Raw genomic sequence first — 20,368 nt, 5'->3', positions numbered from 1 at the left:
AGAAACAGTTGCATTAAGTTGTTGGCAGGGAGAAGATGATGGCCACTAGTCTGTGAGCCCTGGAGGGAAGGACTGTACAATATGATGACGAGGAATAGGATAAGGACAATCATTGGGACTTTCCTCTTAAGATTATTGTAGGACACATCTGAGAAATATTTATTGAATATTGTCATTTTTAGAATGTCCTATGAATGTTATTTTGTAGACAACTGTTTGATACTTATGAGTAGTAGTTGTAGTTATAGCTTGCTTTTTAAAATATAAACTTTTTGATGTTGAGTTTATTTTCCGTAATATCCTCAAACATTCTAATAAGATTTGAGTATTAAAAATGAGTGGACGCTAATATTTAATAGTTTTTGCTTATCTTTGGCAATTACTTCATTTGCAGTGTTTTAAGTAAGGTTTGGTCTGGATAAGTTTGTCAAGTGAGTCATTGGTCTGGTATCCTACTTTTTAAGTATCAAACCTTGTCCTGGCCAGTGTGGCTCAGTTGGTTGGGTATCCTCCCATGCACCGAAAGGTTGCCTGTTTGATTCCTGGTCAGGGCACATGCCTGTGTTGCAGGCTCTACCCCTAATAGGGGCCGTGCAGAACGCAGCCGAGTGATGTTTTGCTTTCACGTGGATGTTTCCCTCTCTCCCTCTCCCTTCCTTTCTTTCTGTAAATCAAATTTTAAAAATCTTTATTTATTTTAAAAATATATTTTTTAAATTTATTGACTTGAGAGAGAGAGAGAGAGAGAGAGAGAGAGAGAGAGAGAGAAACATTGATGTGTTGTTCCACTTACTAGTATTTATGCTTTCATTGGTTGTCTCTTGTATGTGCCCTGACTGGGGATCAAACCTGCAACCTTGACGTATCAGGACAACACACTAACCAATTGAGCTACCCAGCCAGGGCCCAATAAAAAGATCTTTATAAAAATTAAAATCAAACCTCACAAATATGTGCATAATTGTGTATTCCCAAATACACATGCTCTTTCCTATCAGAGCCCAGTATTTTTCCCTGGAATTCTTTCCCCTGAGCCATGGTTAGCTTTTTTTTTTTTTAATCAGAATTTATTCTCAACTAGCAGTCACATTGGAAAAGATCTAATCAGTGAATTGGTATTAAGGTATTTATAGTTGATAGGATTTATTTTGCTACCCTCCCTTCTAAAAGTCTGGATATATTATCTCTAACAATATCTTTAAACCAATGTTCCTATTGGATTTTTATTTTTAAAAATATTTTTATAGACTTTAGAGAGGAAGGGAGAGGGGAGAGAGAGATAGAAACATCAATGATGAGAGGGAATCATTGATTGGCTGCCACCTGCATGCCCCCTACTGGGGATCGAGCCCACAACCCAGACAGGTGCCCTTGACTGGAATTGAACCTGGGATCCTTCAGTATGCAGGCTGATGCTCTATCCACTGAGCCAAACCAGCTAGGGCCCTATTGGATTTTTAGAATTTAGTGGGAAAGTTGGCTTAGGTTAGATTATCTTTATTCAAAGTAAGTTCTGAAAATGAGGCCTTCTCTTTTAATTAGTTTTAAAGATGGGAAAATTTTTTTATCCTTTAAAGAATTGTTCTTTTTTAAAAATATATATATTTTATTGATTTTTTACAGAGAGGAAGGGAGAGGGATAGAGAGTTAGAAACATCAATGAAAGAGACACATCGATCAGCTGCCTCCTGCACACCTTCTACTGGGGATGTACCTGCAACCAAGGTACATGCCCTTGACCGGAATCGAACCTGGGACCTTTCAGTCCGCAGGCCGACGCTCTATCCACTGAGCCAAACCGGTTAGGGCAAGAATTGTTCTTAATGGTCATCATTATTAAAAAACCATTCTAGGAATTTGGAGGCTAAATTGTATAGCAATCTGACAAAAGTCTTTAGAATTAGTCAGAACCTGGATTTTACATCCAGACTCATTGCTCAGGTCCTTGAGGGAAAAAATGACATCATAGTTATAATTATAGACTTTTGAGTCAGACTTCTCATATTTTAATCTTAGCTTTACCACTATGTGGTAAGTTATATAACTCCTTGTGCCTCTGTTTCCTCATTTGTAAAATGATGCGATAACACTGGTACCCACCTCATAGGAGTGTTGTGAGAATTAAATGAGATAATATATGAAAAGATTTAGAAAAACATGAGAAATTATTAGTCTAAACTATTAGGTAATAAGATATCTTTTGAGCCTTGCTTTTGCCATCTGTAAAAATTAGGATAATGTTATTTATATCATAATATTTGATGGAAAGATTAAATGTAAAAGCATACAAATTTGCCTACTGAAGTTCATGGCACATAGGTAATTAATAAATGTTTCTTTTTTTTTTAAACTTTCAAGTTAACTTTCATGTAGTCCTATGGCAAAAATAATTATGAACATTGGAATTTACAAAACAAATAAGTTAACCCACTGCAATCTGCCTTCTTCCTTTAGCACTGATGATCTTGGTACTAAAATTTAAGTAAGAATGACATTCATGTTATCAAATCCAATTAACATATTTCTCCTTTGAGGGCTGTCTTATGTTCTTCACTATTGACCACCATCAGACCTTGACTTTTATGGCATTATTATTTTATCATGTCATGGAGACCTCCGACTTCTGTGACCACTCCTTCTTAGTTGCTTTCCCTGGAATCTCTTCCTCTTGGATTTTAGCTTTTAATGGGGTTCTGTCTTATGTCCTTATCTCTTCTTTGTTCATTTTCCTGAAGCAGTCTTATCCACTTGCATTGTTTAGGCTCAAACATTTCTGCTGAACTCCAGGTCCACAAGACTGGCTGTCTGCTATATATTATCTGGCTGGCTGTCCTCCAGACTAAGCACAGTATGACCCAAAACAAACTTATATTCTCTCATGAGATTGCCCTTCCTCCTGGTATTTTTAATACTAATTTGTGACATTGCCAGCTACTCAGTATTCCAAGTTAAAAACTTGGGAATCATGCCAACATGTTTTACAAAACTCAGTACAAGTTTCCCAGACTGATGACCAAAATAGCTACCAGATTAGTGGCCCTGCCTTCTAGTGATTAAAGTACCTGTGTCTTGGTAGCAAAAGGATTCTATTACTAATTCTACAATATCATCTAGAGTAATCAGTTAACCAACCATATTACAGGACAATTTTACCATCTGTGCCAGGAAGAGAAAATGTGTCATGAAGAAATAGTGAAGTCAATGAGATTCTCAAATGAACGATTCATACACACACACACACACACACACACACACACACACACACACACTCTTTCTCTCTCTCTCTCTCTCTCTCTCTCTCTCTCTCTCTCTCTCTCTCACTCACTATAGGCCCTAGTAGGAAGAATAGAAACCAAAGGTTCATTTGAATTTCACCACTGCTCTGTTCTGCCTTGTAAAGACCTAAACATTGAAGTCTGTGTCAAGGACTTGTTTTTCCCTTTCATTTCCTCCCTAAAGACTAAGGCTTTCAAAGGTCTGGCTGCTGTGTCATCAAGAAGCTATTTGCCCTTGGAGAGGGGGAGGGGTATAATGATTCATGTGGGTCATTTCTTTTGTGCTTTCATAAGGATGTGTTATGGAATGTGTATTACATATTTTTTTTAATCAGGGCCTTAGGAAAGCTGTAAATGACCATATTCTTAGAAAATCTCATTTTCCTTGACAGCCTTCATCTAGGCCAGTGGTCGGCAAACTCGTTAGTCAACAGAGCCAAATATCAACAGTACAACGATTGAAATTTCTTTTGAGAGCCAAATTTTTTAAACTTAAACTTCTTCTAATGCCACTTCTTCAGAATAGACTCGCCCAGGCCGTGGTATTTTGTGGAAGAGCCACACTCAAGGGGCCAAAGAGCCGCATGTGGCTTGCGAGCCGCAGTTTGCCGACCACTGATATAGGCTATCTTTTAGTCCTCCCATAGCAATAACAATCACTCTTTAATATTTTGGTAGATTTTATTATTTTTTTCTGTACATTTATATGCTTTTTAAAATATTAAGATTGTACTGTATATATCACTTCATATTTCTGTGCTTTTTAAAATATTAAGATTGTACTGTATATATCACTCCATAACTTGTTTTAAAATATTTAATTATTATTTATTTTCTAAAAAAGTATATTTTTATTGATTTCAGAGAGAGGAAGGGAAAGGGAGGGAGAGAGAGATAGAAACATCAATGATGAGAGAGAATCATTGATTGACTGCCTCCTGCACACCCCACACTAGGGATCGAGCCTGAAACCCCAGTCATGTGCCCTGACCAGGAATTGAACTGTGACTTTCTGGTTCAAGGGTCTACTGACACTCAACCATGGAGCCACATTAGCCAGGCAATATTTAATTCTTTAAATGGACAATACATTTATATGGTTAAAAAAACAAAAAGTGTAAAACCATATCCAGTAAAATGTCTTGTTTCCTTCTGATTCCATAGGTAACTACTATTTACCAGTTTCTTTCCAGAGAATTTTTATGCTTATAAAAGTAAATATCCTGCCCTAACCAGTTTGGCTCAGTGGATAGAGCGTCGGCCTGCAGACTAAAAGGTCCCAGGTTCGATTCCGGTCTAGGGCATGTACCTTGGTTGCGGGCACATCCCTGGTAGGAGGTGTGCAGGAAGCAGCTGATCAATGTTTCTCTCTCATAGATGTTTCTAACTCTCTTTCCCTCTCCGTTCCTCTCTGCAAAAAAAAAAAAAAAAAAGTAAATATCCTCCTATCCAATAAAAGAGTAATATGCAAATTGACCATTGCTCCAACACACAAGATGGCCGCCCCCATGTGGTCAAAATGGCTGCCCCCATGTGGACACAAGATGGCCACCACAAGATGGCCAGCAGGGGAGAGCAGTTGTGGGCGATCAGGCCAGCAGGGGAGGGCAGTTGGGAGGGACCCAGGCCTGCAAGGGAGGGCAGTTGGGGGGGGACCAGGCCTGCAGGGGAGGGCAGTTAGGGGTGAGCAAGCCAGCAGGGGAAGGCAGTTTGGGGTGAGCAAGCCAGCAGGGGAAGGCAGTTTGGGGTGACCAGACCTGCAGGGGAGGACAGTTAGGGGCTACCAGGCCTGCAGGGGAGGGCAGTTAGGGGCGACCAGGCTAGCAAGGGAGGGCAGTTTGGGGTTACAGGGCTGGCAGGGGAGCAGTTAGGCGTTGATCAGGCTGGCAGGGGAGTGGTTAGGGGGTGATCAGGCTAGCAGGCAGAGCGGTTAGGGGCAGTCAGGCAGGAAGGCAGGCGAGTGCTTGGGAGCCAGCAGTCCTGGATTGTGAGAGGGATGTCCGACTGCCCATTTAGGCCCGATCCCTCGAGGGGTCCCAGATTGGAGAGGATGCAGGCTGGGCTGAGGGACACACCCCTCCCCCCGTGCATGAATTTCGTGCACCGGGCCTCTAGTGAATACATAATTTTCTTTGCTACACCTGATTTTTCACATAAATAAAAGGACACTATAACCACTAGTCTGTACCTTGCTTTTCTCACTTGATATATCTTATAATTTATTTAAAATAGTTAGTTAGTCCAAATGGCATGGCTCAGCGGTTGAGCAAAGACCTATGAACCAGGAGGTTATGGTTCGACTCCTGGTCAGGGCACATGCCCAGGTTGCAGGCTCGGTCCCCAGTGGGGGTGTGCAGGAGGCAGCTGATCAATGATTCTCTGCCATCATTGATGTTTCTCTCTTTCTCTCCCTCTCCTTTCCTCTCTGAAATCAATAAAAATATATTAAAAATAAATAAAATCATTGAAGAGCTTCATTCTTTTTTACAGTTATCATTTTGTAATGTTTGATTGTATGTGTATACCATAATTTATTTAACCAGTCTCCTGGTAGTGGACATTCAAATTGCTTCCAGTCATTTGCTGTTAATAATAATGCTACAATGAATGACCTTGTATATAGGTCACTTGGTCCTTTACTATATTCCTAGACATAGAATTGTTAGGCTAAAGGGCATGTGCTTTTCTTTTTTTTTTTTTTTTACCACCAAGTTGAAATTTGTGGTTTTGTTCATGTACAAATACAATAATCAATTTTTTATGGTTTCTAAACACTTAACCACTGATGATTCCCATAAGATGCTGTTATCCTTCATAGTTCAGGTGCCTGATCTGTGAAAGTCCAACTTGCCTTCCTTTCTACCCACCAAATTAATTTGTCTTTCCAGAAGTCTTGTCGGATGTTTTCTTTGTTGGCCTCTCCATCTTGCTGCTTTATTTGAAAGACTTCATTTTCTAACTGCACTTATAGTCCTTTCAATCTCATAATTCTTACTGACCAGGGATACCTAATTTGACTACATTTCTCTTAATTTAGATCCAGCTGTGAGTTGCATGTTCTTTTGCTGCCAGTTTAAATCTTGAATATGTTTACTTAACTTCTGGAGCTCTTTCTGTGCATGTTCTACCTTGTGAACTAGACTTTCATTATATATTTCCCAGACATTGCATCCATACTGTGACATTAGTTCTGGATTCTCAATTCGAACCGCTTGATGCTCTGACTGGGCCACAGAATTGTTTATATTCTTGCCATGCAGCAACGTCATTTTTCTGACCCGAGGAAGGGGCTGGAAGTTCATGTAGTTTTATACTGAGTAATGCAATTGGTTGACGAACAGCCAGTCTTTCAAATTTATTTCTCATTATGTTGGTTTCAAAAGCAGAATAGCCCGGGGCTGTCAGGTAGTTCTTTGTAGGTTGATGTCTGTGAGTTTGCTTCTCCACCAGCCCTGCAGTCCTTCCCGCACACCAGGCACTTCATAACCTTTGTCAAAATACAGCATTGCAGCCTCTGCAGCCACCAAACCCGTGCCCACCGAGCTTAGGTTCACCGAGTTTTCTCAAGGCTATGTGCTTTTCAGTTTTGATAGTTGTTGCTAAATTACCCTCTAGCAAGTTATGTCTGTTTATACCCTGTGAATTTTTTTCTGTTTCCCCCCATTTTCCTAAAATTTTTAGTTTTATCTTGTGGATTTGTAGGAGCTCTATAGTTATTAAGAAAATTAGTGGTGAGCATACTGTGAAAAATACAGATGACATATGATAGAATTATACACTTGAAACTTATATAATGTGTTAACCAATGTCACCCCAATAAATTTAATTTATTTATTTTATTTTTATTTTTAAAATATATTTTATTGATTTTTTACAGAGAGGAAGGGAGAGGGACAGAGAGTCAGAAACATCGATGAGAGAGAAACACCGATCAGCTGCCTCCTGCACACCCCCTAATGGGGATGTGACCGCAACCAAGGTACATGCCCTCGACCGGAATCGAACCTGGGACCCTTGAGTCCACAGGCCAACGCTCTATCCACTGAGCCAAACCAGTCAGAGCCAATAAATTTAATTTAATAAAAAAGAAAATTAGTCCTTTGTCTGTAATGTAAGTTATAAATATTTTTTTCCTAGTTTGTCTTTTGACACTCTTTTTAAATCTGCCCCTGAGGATATTTTCTCTGTTGATTTTTCTCCTCCTCCTCCTCCTCCTCCTCCTCCTCCTCCTCCTCCTCCTCCTCCTTCTTCTCCTCCTCCTCCTCCTCCTTCTTCAGAGAGAGTGAAGGGGAGGCAGGAGAAGGGAGAGAGAAAGAAAAAAAATTTATTCATGACCTCTAACCACTGAACAACCCAGCCAGGGCTATATCATTTTTTTATAGCAGGAAAAGCCTTCTTCATGATCTGAATCATTAGCTGATTGATTTATTAAACAGTGGTAAGATATATCACTCAAACATTTTGTTTTAATTGAAAACATCTAAAATTGCATTTATTCAATAGTCTTTGGCTATAGGGCCAAAACCAAAGAAACATATTTTATTGATTTCAGAGAGGAAGGGAGAGGGAGATCGAAACATCAATGATGAGAAAGAATCATTGATCACCTGCCTCCTGCATGTCCCCTACTGGGGATTGAGCCCACAACCTCATCCTTCTCCTCTTCCTCCTTCTTATTTAGCTGGAATTTATTTTGGCCTATAGTTTGTGGAGAATGTCTAAATTTATCTACTTTTTACTAACCAATTTTTCTTTTCTACTGATTTCCCCCCAAAAGTGGTTTATTAAGTGAACCTAACATTTTTTAATAGTCTTTATTTTTTAGAGCAGTTTTAGGTTCTTAGCCAAATTGAGCAGAAGGTACAGAGATTTCCCATAACCTCCCTGCCTTCTCTCGTGTATAGCCTCTCCCACTCTCAGCATTCCCCACCAGAGTGGCACATTTGCTACAACTGATGAACCTGCATTGATACATCATTATTACCCAAAGTGCATATTTTACACTAGGTTTCACTCTTGGTCTTAAACAGTCTATGGTTTGGACAAATTTTTAATGACATGTCACTACCATTATAGTAGCATATAGAGTAGTTTCATGGCCCTAAAAGTCTTCTGTGTTTCACCTATTCATCCTCTCGGTCCTACCCCCACCCCAAACCCTGGTAGCCACTGTCTTTTTACTGTTTCCATAGTGTTTTGCCTTTTCTAGAATGTCGTATAGTTGAAATCATAAGGTATGTAGCCTTTTCAGATTGAATTCTTTCATTTGGTAATATGCATTTAAATTTCCTCCATGTCTTTTTGTGGCATGATAGCACGTTTCTTTTTAGTGCTGAATAACATTTCATTGTCTGAATGTATCACCGTTTATTTATTTATTTGCCTTTCAACTATTTAATACTTATTTACACACACAGACACTTTACCGACAGGTATCATTCTCACCCTGTAAATGAAAAGTTCAAGTCAGGTAACGGCCCAAAGGCCTCTAAGTGTTGGTGCTATCTCTTGCATACTTTCTTCCCCAGGCCTTGATACCCTAACTCCTAGAACCTGTTAAGGAGGTTTTTGAAGTAAAAGGGAAATAGAGATGCCGAAGGACCTACACTCAGTCCAGAAGACAAAAGTACTTGTGGACATTTTTTAAAAATATATATTTTTATTAATTTTTTACAGAGCGAAAGGGATAGAGAGTTAGAAACATCGATGAGAGAGAAACCGATCAGCTGCCTCCTGCACCCCCCCCCCCCCCCCCCCCACTGGGGATGTGCCCGCAACCAAGGTACATGCCCTTGACTGGAATCAAACCTGGGACCCTTCAGTCTGCAGGCCGACGTTCTATCCACTGAGCCAAACCGGTTTTGGCAACTTGTGGACATTTTAATGAACTTCCCTCCACGTAGCTTCAAGCTACCAGGACACAAGCCCCACCAACACCCTTCATCTTCTCCTCGGCTCCTCTGCAGAAGAACTTGGCCTTCACAAGGACAAGCAGCTTTGGGAGCTTTCCCTTCCCCAGAACGTTGTAGTAGCCGATCGCACCACCTCAGTGATAGGAGCAGCTCCAGTCTTGCTTTTGGCAGCATTTACCCGGGTCTGCTCCCTGACCAGGGTCCACAGTTTATTAGGGTTGACAGTTGGGCAGAAGCTCTGGTTCCTCTTTAAGTGGTGATGCCTCACACCAACTTTCCCAAAGTCACCTGGGTGATATTTGTCGAAGGTGATCCTGTGATCATGCGAGCCACCAGCATTACCGCGGCCCCCCAGGCGCTTCCTGTGCTTGCCAGTGCCGCTGTGGCCGTGCCGCTGTGGCCGTGGCTCACAGGGCCCCCAAGTTTTCGGGTCTTCCTCAGTCTGGATGGCATGTCGGTGGCCGAGATGGAAGAGCACCACCGTTTATTTATCCATTACTTACTGAGGGACATTTCTATTGCTTCCAGGTTATGATAATTACGAATAAATCTGCTATAAACATCCGTGTGTAGGTTTATATGTGCACATAAGTTTTCAGCTCCTTTGGGTAAATAACAAGGAGTGTGATCACTGGACCATCTGGTAAGAGTATGTTTAGTTTTGCAAGAAACTACCAAACTGTGTTCCGGAGTGGCTTTAACATTTTGCATTGCTACCAGCAGTAAATAAGGGTTCTTTTTGCTCTAAATCCTTGCCAGCGTTTGATGTTGGCATTGACCTGGGTTTTGACCATTCTAATAGGTATATATAGTGGTATCGTATTATTTTAATTTGTATTTCCCTGGTGACATATGATGTAGTGTATCTTTTCATGTGTTTATTTGCCATGTGCATATTTTCTTTGGTAAGGTGTCTATTAAGGTCTTTGGCCCATTTTTAAAATCAAATGATTTGTTTTCTTATTGTTGAATGGTGGAGAGAGAAGGGTAGAAAACAGATTATTTTCATTATATAACCTTCGATGTCATATGTACGAATTACTTATTCAAATGAACAATTACAATGATTTTAAAGTTATCCTTTAAAAAGGTGAACATGTATATGTATTCCTTTTATTGCTGCTGAGAACTTCTGTTGAGACGAAGGAAGGTTGTGCTTTTATCTCTCTTTGAATGTCAACACCAGAACTAGATTTGGTCCAGAATGGTAGTGATTTGTTTACCATGTGTGTTCCCACAGCAGGTGTGTTGCCGCCAAACTGATTACTGGCAGTTTGTGAAAGACATCCGCTGGCTGAGTCCCCACTCAGCCCTTCACGTGGAGAAGGTAAGAGATGAAGGTAACCACGAGGCTTCATTGTTTGATGTTCTGTTTGAGGAGTCCCCTAGGATAGAAGGGTGGTGTGTGTCAAGTTTCTTATAACCGAGGAGAGGAAATGATCCCTTCACGACTGATTTGAAGGGGAGGATTATTTGCTTTAAAAAATAAATTTTCAAACCCATTGTTCTGGCCACTTTCTCTCATTTGGGGAAGGGGTGTAAAAGTTTTGTTGTTTTCAAAAGATCTGCATAAATGGGACCAGAGGGAGGCTTTTCAAAATCCAGGGTATATGGTATATGTTAAGATGTTCCCTGAAGTGGTTGGGGAAAGTGGGACTGAAATTCTAATAACTGTTTAAGGAGACAAGATACAACAATTAGAAAGAAATGTGAGGTTTCTGAAGGCCAGTGTCAAATGGAGCCCAACATGTTCCTATCAGCTTTGGCTACCATCATAGCATTCTACTCTTCTATCCTCTCAGCTCATCATAGTACCCCCAATTTCTAGTCAGGGGAACAAAGCCGGAGGAGGTTAGATGACTTTGCCAGAGTTACACAGCTAGTTCCAGATCAGTCTCTGCCAAATTTATGTATCTATTGATTTAACTCTTTCTTATGGAAAAATTTTAATGTATATAAAATTAAAGAGAACAGTGTAATGAACTCCAAAATATCCAACACCCATCATCAATACTTATTGATTCATGGCCAGTCTTATTTAATGTATATCCCACCCACTGCCAGATTCATTGTTGAGATGATGTTGGGAAAAGTAACTTGTTTTAATTAATTTATTTTTAAATGAGTTTTTACTGATTTCAGAGAGGGAGAGAGAGATAGAAACATCAATGAAAGAGAATCATTGATCGGCTGTCTCCCGCACCACCCCCACTGGGGACCGAGTCTGCAACCCTGGCATGTGCCCTGACCAGGAATTGAACTGTGACCTCCTGGTTCATAGGTCAACACTCAACCATCGAGCCACACTGGCCGGGCAGTAACTTGGTTTTAAATGGTAAGGGAACCAAATAACAAGGATAGGTCTTACACTATCCTTTTTTATGAAGAAGAGGCCAGAGCCCAGTGATTTTTTTATGGAGATTTTTTGTCCTCACTTTTCCCACCAAACCCCCCCTCTAATTTTCTTTTATAAAATATATTGCTACAATCATTTACTCTTAGAAGCTGCTTGAAATTGCCGTCCATCCTTTTTTTGCACTGATCCTGGGCTGAGACCTTGCTTTCAGAAACAGCCATGCAGAAGGAGGTGTCAAATAGAGAATGAATGCTGTGGCTAGAGGCCAAAAGAGGTTTCTCTTTGGTGGCATTTTCCTAGATTCTTTCCCCCAGGTTTTTGCTGCATCCTTTTGTGAAGGCCGTCTGAAATAGAGGACTCTGTGAGAGAAGGAACAGATCGAGTTTATCCTTCTTCTGAGTACCCCAGAAAAGACGCTTCTTTGGAGTTAGAACATAGAGACAGATGTAGGAGCTTTCTTTTCTCTAGGAACTGCATATTAGGTTTTAACTGCTTAGCCCCGCTCCAGTGGCCCAATCCAGCAGCAGAGCCATTAATCCCCTCCTTCCCTCTCCTTCCTCAGTAATCTGTAGAGCAGGGGTCCTCAAACTTTTTAAACAGGGGGCCAGTTCACTGTCCCTCAGACCGTTGGAGGGCTGGACTATAGTTTAAAAAACAAACAAACTATGAACAAATTCCTATGAACACTGCTAAGTCGGCTGCTAAGCAGGACAGGCAGCGGCGGCAAAAACACCCGGTGGGCCGGATAAATGTCCTCGGCGGGCCACATGTGGCCCGCAGGCCGTAGTTTGAGGACCCCTGCTGTAGATGCTAGCGGGAGGAAAAATACCTGTGATTGCCTCCTTTTGACGTGTCTCAATTTAGTTCTCAGGTCTCCAGGCCTCAATCTTGCTGTGTTTTTGCCCATATACATGTTTTGACTCGTGCCCTTTTGCCTCCTAGTTCATCAACTTGCATGAGAATGGCCAGAGCAGCACGGATGGCGTGAATGAGCGTGTCATTGCAGAGCTGTGGCTGCAGCATAGCCTGCAGTGCCACTGCCTCTCCGCTCAGCTCCGACCTCTGCTTGGGGACAGACAGTATATCAGGAAGTTCTACACAGGTAGGCAGAGGTCACTCAGCCAGGACTGTGGCATAGATCCCCTCACCGTTTTCCACTTTACCCTTCCTTTAACGACTCTTACCCAAGGCCTCATATTTTACTTGATGCCATAGAGATTCTAATAAGAAACATGTTGTAGCCAGTCTTCTCTCTCACTTCCCATGTGATACACAAACGTATTCCTCTACTCCCATACACACAAACCAGTAAGAACAACTGCTACTTACTGAGAGTTCCCATGTTCCAATCACTGTTACCTACCGTTTATACATATACTTTTTAACAACAGCCCTGAAAGTTGGGTATTAATATCCCTGTTTTCCAATCAGGGAAGTAGAGTTCAAGAAGGTTAGGTAGCGTGGCCAAGGCCACCGAGGGCCAGGATTAAAATCTGGGTCATTCTGAGTTTGAAGCCTCTTGTCCTGGCCTCTCTCCCATACTGGACATTACTTGGCCTCTCCTGTGCTTTATTCGTTGCGGGCTCCGCTTCTCTCCACACTGGCATGATTCTGCACAAGTCATGTTTGCCTTTTCCCTCGTTCCTTTCCTGACCTTCGCCAGGGTCATACAGGGAAGCTAAAGGACTCCCTATTGGCTCCATCACCAGTGGCTTCTTTCTCCCCAGATACTGCTTTCCTGCTAAGCGATGCCCACGTCACAGCCATGCTGCAGTGCCTAGAAGCAGTGGAACAGAACAACCCCCGCCTCCTTGCCCAGATTGATGCATCTATGGTAAAGGGGGAAAGGAATTACCTTTGCTTATGCTGGCCTCCTAGGCCTCACCAGGGTGTAACCCTCTGTAGCCAGATGTTTCTTTACTTAGTCAGTTGTAAACTTAAAGGCTTTCATTAAAAACAAACAAACAAAAAATAAAAACAAAAAAACACTTAGAAAAGAAGGGGAGGTACTGTTAAGCACCTATTGAAGTAAAAAGCCTAAGTTTAGGTCTGTCTAAGAAGGGAGGCATCTGTTTTTTTAAACCGTTTTTAAAAATCCTTAGTTTGAGTAAGCACCTCCTTAAAGGCAGGCTTGATAAAGAGCTGGGAGAAGAGGGATGATTTTGAATCAGGAGCAGGATTTATAGCATCAGACCTAATATGGCCTAATATTATACTGGATCATTTTTGTCTTTGAAGTATAAAGAAAATTTCGTTGCTTGATGTTGCTTATTATTAACTCTCTAGCTCACTTACCCCAACACTAATATCAGTGCCTCAGCTAGAATGGAATCACAGTCCCTACCTCTTTTAAGGAGGTATACCCTACCTTTCCTGGTTTAAAAAAAAATTTTATTCTTAGTTACCATACTATGTATGTGCCAGGCATGATACTATGCACAATTCATACATCATCTCATTTAATCATCACAACTCTCTAAGGAGGACACTGAGGGTAGAGTAAATAAGTCACTTGCCCAGAGTTTGGAGCAAATAGCTTATAAGTGATAGGACCTGGATTTGAAGCCTGGTCTGACTTCTGACTCCATGTGCATAGCAGTCCAAGCCTGCTGCCAAAGGCCAGCTTCTACCTGTGTTTCTGTAGTTCTTAGTGCCTCTCTGAGGACCTCTATCCTTGACCATTGACTCTGACTTTTTTTTTTTAGTTTGCCGGGAAGCATGAGAGCCCACTGCTGGTGACAAAGAGCCAGAGCCTGACAGCTCTGCCTGGTTCCACATGTACCCCTCCAACCAGCTCCGGTCAGCATTCCTATTTTGGGTCCTTCTCTAGCCTCCACCAATCTGTACCCAACCACGGCCCAGGTATGGGAGCAGGACAGGGTAGTTATGACAGGTATTCCTAGACGGGAAAGAAGAAGACTTTGTGGGTGCTCACAAGCTGGGTCTAGATAGAGCCTTGAGTTGGTATAGTTTGTCAAACTTCATGTCTTAATAGTGGAGATCTTAAAAAGGTGTATGGCAGCTAGCCTAAGATAATTCAGTAGAATCATTGAAGTAACAGAGTAAAGAGAGGTGGTTTTAGAGTCCCCTGTGTTTCTAATCTTCATTGCCAAGAATGCATTTCAATAATAATAGCCAACGTGTATTGAATGCCTACCATGTGCCAGGCTCTGTTATTATCAGTTTATATGTATTATCTCATTTGATCCTCAAAACAGTCCTATGAGGTAAATGTTATTATTGCTCATTTTAGATGAGGAATGCATATTAACAAGCCACGAAGTCACTGTCTCAAGAGCTCATTCTCTTGACCTAGCTGCTTCTAAGTAATTTTTTACTCACCTTAAATGACTTACCTTTTCTAAGGTGACGCCATGTGTTCTGAGCACCGATTAATGATAGGGAGTTTGATCCTTAGTTGTGGAGAAGCCCTTCGTATATACCAAAGGCTTCCAGGTCACCTTTCCCTTCCCTTTCTTTTTATACCCTAGAAAGAAGATCTACTTCCTTTTCTCTCTCTGGCCCTCCCCGGAAACCTCAAGAAAGCAGAGGGCACATTTCCCCAGCAAAGGATCAAACCATCCAGGCCCCTCTGCTTCCAGTCTCTGCATTAACCAGGGATTCCCCTTCAACTCCAAATGAGATGAGCTCCAGCACTCTGACCAGCCCCTTAGAATCATCCTGGGTCAGCAGCCAGAATGATTCCCCAAGTGATGCCAGTGAAGGGCCCGAGTACTTGGCCATCGGCAACCTGGACTCCCGAGGCCGGACCGCCATTTGTCAGAGTCACAGCAGCAATGCTGAGAGCAGCAGCTCCAATTTGTTCTCCTCCAGCAGTTCCCAGAAGCCAGCTTCTGCTGCTTCTTCCCTAGTGGACCAAGAGGGAGGTGGGCAGAGCCAGCTGTCCAGTGTCCTTCGCAGGTCCAGCTTCTCAGAGGGACAGGCACTCACTGTCACCAGTGGAACAAAGAAGAGCCATACTCGCTCCCATTCGGATACCAACATTGTCTCCAGAGGAGCCCCAGGTAATGTTAATCACCAGCCCCTAGTTGGGAAGGTGGTCTCCTGAATTTTTCTTAGGGCGGAAGGATCTTCAAATGGCAGAAAGAGAAGTTATGCTTCTAACAAAAGAGAGAAGTTTGTAATCTAATAGGGTTACCCAAGGAATCTCTCTCAGAATATTTATGTTTGTTCCTTTGTACATTGCTAAATAGGAAATGCTTTCCTGGATTCTTTCGCTAGTTCTTTAGCATCAGAGCATACGTAGTGTGACTCACCACAGTTTGAGTTTTAAATGTATCTTTCAGACAGAGGGGAAGTACTAATAAGTTTTAAAAACGATCCCATTAAATTCCCCCCCTTCCTGTGATTCCCGAGGAGTTTGGTCAGCATGTATTACCAATAGGAGAGAGGCCAAGTGATACTAGGGTTTCCTTATTGAAACCAGGGATGGAGTGGGTTTGGGGTGATGTGACCTACTAAACAAGTAGGCAGGGCAGACTGTGCATCCCTAATTCCGGTTGAAAGGCAGTCAGGTAAGGAGGCCCTGGCCACTGAGACCTCCCTCACACAAACACCAGCTGCTAGCAGCAGAGAGTGCTGTAGGCACAGGGAAGTGGGGCTCATTGCTTTTGCCATCATCTTTCTGGGGTTGACGGTGTCCGGCAGGCTTTGGTTGGGTTTCATTTGTAAGAGGATTTCCATTGTGCTTAAAGCCAGTTCAGAGTGGGAAAGCCCTAGAAATAAAATATAAAAAAATCCAACGACAAAAAAAGGAAGGATTTCCTTTAGCAGCTAGAGCTGCCATTGATTTCTCTTTGTAATTTCTAGAAAGGTGAGAGCTAAGGCCCTCATCTGAAACTTCTGAATAGCAAACTTTTGTCCCTATTTTCCTGTCAAAAATATGGTTTGGCTTATTGGAACTCTTTAGAAAATAAACTCCCAAGTCAAAGCCTGTCTTCGCACAAGCTGTTTTAGACGTGAAGAGTGCTTGGGTTAGAGTCTCAATTCACATCTCCTGCTGGTCTTTGAGCATGTAATACTTACCTGTCCTCGTTCTTGAATCCACTTGGATTCCAGAACCCACGGTAACCTGCACTGGAAAGGGAGCCGGAGAAAACCTAAGCAGAAGGGTCTGAGGGAGTGTGGGTCATGTGCAGCTTCTTGTACAAGTCATCCCTCCTTCAGCACAAGGGTTCCCTCTCGGGAGTTAAATCCCCACCTGGCTAGATAAAAGGACACTCTTTTTCTCACTTTCTCTATTCTCATTTCCTCCACCTGGACTCTCTGCACCTGTCTGTCTTCGTACAGGAGGCCCCAGGAATATCACCATTATAGTTGAAGATCCCATTGCAGGTTTGGGAGCCAGTCCTCCTCCTTTCTGTGTACCACCTCCTCCTGCTGCTGCTCCTCTGTCACCGATGTGCTTGGTTCAGAACCTCCTTTACCATTCTGGTGTCAGATCAAGTCTGGCTAGTCTGGTCCTGCTGTGATGCTTGGACCTGGGTGTAAAACGACACCAATATTTTGCATAACGTGTTTTCGGCCCACGACTTCCAAATACTTCATTCAGTCTCCCAGCTGCTCTGGGAGGCAGACTCAAGACTTGTCAATCCTGTTTGTCCAAAGATGAAGCTGAAGCTGCTATATTGTCTAAGGCATCATGATGAAACTGGCAGAATTTTTCTTACAGCTGAGTACTTAGAACGGATTTCTTTATTTTCCTTGAATTAACACCAGAATGGGTTTTCTTCCCTTTCTGTGGTCTTGGATGTGGATGCATGCCTTTGGCCTCTCCTGTTTCCTCTTTCCTGTCACCCGTCTTCCTTCCTTTATCAGGTTCTCCCCACCCCTCATTCCAGCCATTCATAGGATTTTTCTAGTGACTTAGTCTGTTTCTTTGGTTGTCACAGTATGTTCAAACTGAATGTTGTACCATAATGCATGGAGATATTAACACTGGAGAGTGTCAGCAAAACAGAGTGCTGAGGGAGGACTGAAAACCATGTTCTCCTGGTAATGGGTTAGTTTGGAAAAGATAAGGTTAAAGAGGAGTAAGTCTGTGAGACCATTGTTTAAAGGAGCATTGTTCTTAAGGAGATGAGAAATTGTAAGAGGACATTTCAAGTGACAGATTTCATCTCAGTTGAATGGGCTAGCATCAGGAGGTAGAAAGCTCAGTAAGCCAGCTGGATGGCCTTTACGTATTGTAAGGAAATAGGGTGCTGGTGTTGGAGTTTATGTTGTACATTGAGTTTGACTGGGGACCTCAAAGGTCCTTTCCAAGTCATGGTTTGTTAACAAGGCATCATGGTAACTGCTGGTTTTTGCTTCAGTTCGGTAGTGAGGAGCAGAGCCCCCTGCCAGGACCACTGGAAATCTTTGAGGCCCAGGAGAACACAACGTTATCTCTCACCACGTAGTAGCATGTTTTGTGAGAGGAGCAGCTGACCAGTTGGCACCGTCTGTCAGGGAAATGGGTTGGATGCAGCTCAGTCATTCATCCTCCCTGAGCATACAGCTCATTTCCCAGGCACCCACCTGCTTTCCTGCCTGCTCTTCCTTCTGTGACACTGGAATTTTGTTTCCCTTTGGAGAATATCAGTTTTCTCATTTCCTGCAAGCCCTGCCTGCTGCTCTTTCTCCACTCCCAACTCTCACGGTTCCTTGAAAACTTCTATCCATGCACTTCATACTCTGCCAGCTTTCTCTTAAAACCTCCCTCCTCCTTCTTCAGTAAGGCTGGGCCTCCAGCCCTTTGGTTGCAGGCATCATCCTTGCTTTCTGTAGCATTGTCTTGGTGCTTGTGTTAAGGACATTGCTGGATTTCGTTTTGCTGTTCTGCCCATTCAGAAACGGGTTAAATTTGTAAGAATGACACATTTACATTTCAGGTTGAAGAGAAGCCATATTCTCGTATTTCCTTAGTGAATTTAACCCTTCTGATACTGTTTTAAACCTCGTGTCAAGGTATCAGTAAAGTTTCAATGTGCTTATCTTTGTTTTACCACGTGAAGACAGTTTTATAAATTGGTTTGTCAAGAGGGTAGAAGTTGGCTGATGATTATGGAACATTTGGTAAGAAGATGGAAGAACAGAGGACTAAATTCATAAATCCACTTGCATTTGATTTATTTCTCCCCTTTGTGTTTCGTTCTGGGTCCTGTTTTTTTCTCTTTTCCCCTTAGAACGTACTGGTTTCCCATGTGTTCCTGCATTCCTGGACTGTTCCCTGCTGGTGTGCCACCTCTCTCCTGTTTGGGAGGGCATCGGGAATGGGAGCGGTTAAATGTTGAAACGCCAGAGTTGGAGATGTCACTGTTGCTCATGTGTGTGTGTGTTTTTACTCCTGGTGGCCACTGACACTAGAGTCCTGCAATGATAAGTCGAAGTTGAGAGGCCCCTTGCCCTACTCTGGCCAGAGCAGTGAAGTCAGCACACCCAGCTCCCTGTACATGGAGTATGGTGAGTACTAGGAAGGCAGGGCTGCAGCTGTGTCTTTGCTCTCCCCTCGTGCCTGCTAAACTCTGAGCTGTGTGGCTGTCTCAGCTCTGCGGAGGGTACTCACCATACAGCATCTCTCTCCCTCCCATCGGTTTCCACCCCTGTGCTAGAAATCACACTGCCCCTCCCTTTCTCCGCTCCGCTCCGACTTAGCGGTCCCACCCGCTCTCGTGCTATGGGTGTTATCACTAGGAATGTCTGTTGAGCCAGATGGAATGGCTCTCTGAGGGGGTGAGAGGGGCCTTGTAAAGAGGCCTTTGAGTGTCTGGGCTTAATTACCAGAAGATAAGCTCCCCGTGGAAATCAGCCATAAGAAGGAGCCAGTGGTTTCCTTGTCTGATTCTCAGCACAGGTTTTTGTTTTCTTTTGTGTGTGGGGTAGGAGAGCGAGTATGTCATCTTAAACTTAGGTGGTGAAAGAATTTTCTCCAGGCACTTTCCATTCCATCATTCTTTACCCAGGAGGCTTTGTGCTGTGGGATTTGACATTCAGAGGAATTCCTTTAGAAGGCAGATACCTTTTTACCTGGAAAAACTCGAGACCATCATTAATGGTAAAAACATCAGACTTCTCGAAGAAGCGTGACTGTCAAACAGATATGCTTTTCAAAGCAGAGCTTTTCATATTCACATTCCATTTGCCCACAGAGGGTGGACAGTACCTATGCTCAGGTGAAGGCATGTTCCGAAGACCATCAGAAGGACAGTCCCTTATCAGCTACCTGTCCGAGCAAGACTTTGGCAGCTGTGCAGACCTGGAAAAGGTGAGGAATCTAAAGAATCTAAGAGCTCATGAGTCAGGAGATCTGAGGGGCTGCGGTGCCATTTGTTCTATTTGTGTGTTTTTTTTAATGTTAATCCTCACCTCAGGATATTTTTCCATTGATTTTTTGAGAGGGGAGAGAAGGGGGAGAGACAGAGAGAGAGAAGCATCGATGTGAGAGAGACACATTGATTAGTTGACTAGGGCTGGGGATCGAGCCTGAAACCCAGGTATGTGCCTTTGACTGGAATTGAACCCGGGACCCTTCAGTCCGAGGGCCGATGCCCTATCCACTGAGCCAAACTGGCTAGGGCGCCATTTGTTCGAAAGAGGTCTTGGGGCACACTGCAGTGACATGAGGATAGACTATAGAAAAGGTAAGTTCACAATAAAGATAAGCTCAACGAATTCTCTCTCTGGAGAACTCTTCAGGGAGTTGTGCTCCTCATCAAGTCCAGGAATATTACTGATTTTGTCTTAGAAGCTGCCTGGGACAGAGAAGGATTGAATTTTAGCCACCTGATTGTTGTTTCCTTGACCCTGGAGCCTGAGGGAAAAAC

The 20,368-nt window shown here is 42.8% G+C and overlaps 1 protein-coding gene and 2 pseudogenes across 15 annotated transcripts in view; 1 reads left to right on the top strand and 2 right to left on the bottom strand.

Moving 5' to 3' along the window:
• The window catches only part of RUBCN (rubicon autophagy regulator), a 62,736-nt gene that overhangs the window by 23,562 nt on the left and 18,806 nt on the right, over window positions 1–20,368 (top strand). For 4 of the 13 annotated variants that reach the window (XM_079766414.1, XM_079766412.1, XM_079766410.1 and 1 more), the window contains exons 3-10: window positions 10,431–10,514; window positions 12,486–12,645; window positions 13,271–13,377; window positions 14,249–14,405; window positions 15,035–15,568; window positions 16,854–16,898; window positions 18,912–19,007; window positions 19,694–19,809. In XM_079766414.1, the coding sequence (XP_079622540.1) occupies window positions 10,431–10,514; window positions 12,486–12,645; window positions 13,271–13,377; window positions 14,249–14,405; window positions 15,035–15,568; window positions 16,854–16,898; window positions 18,912–19,007; window positions 19,694–19,809 (1,299 nt within the window). Of the gene's footprint in view, window positions 1–10,427; window positions 10,515–12,485; window positions 12,646–13,270; window positions 13,378–14,248; window positions 14,406–15,034; window positions 15,569–16,853; window positions 16,899–18,911; window positions 19,008–19,693; window positions 19,810–20,368 lie in introns of all 13 variants that reach the window. The other 9 variants (XM_079766409.1, XM_079766421.1, XM_079766417.1 and 6 more) reach the window with 6 other exon arrangements.
• On the bottom strand, window positions 5,958–7,033 carry LOC307097195 (pre-mRNA-splicing factor SPF27-like; annotated as a pseudogene). The gene has a single exon. The product of its transcript is annotated as a pre-mRNA-splicing factor SPF27-like (transcript).
• LOC307096810 (large ribosomal subunit protein uL15-like) lies at window positions 7,216–10,418 on the bottom strand (annotated as a pseudogene). The gene has a single exon. The product of its transcript is annotated as a large ribosomal subunit protein uL15-like (transcript).

This window comes from Cnephaeus nilssonii, assembly GCF_951640355.1.
Source record: "Cnephaeus nilssonii genome assembly, chromosome: 3".
Classification (NCBI taxonomy): domain Eukaryota; kingdom Metazoa; phylum Chordata; class Mammalia; order Chiroptera; family Vespertilionidae; genus Cnephaeus; species Cnephaeus nilssonii.
This window is presented reverse-complemented; position numbering and strand designations above follow the sequence as displayed.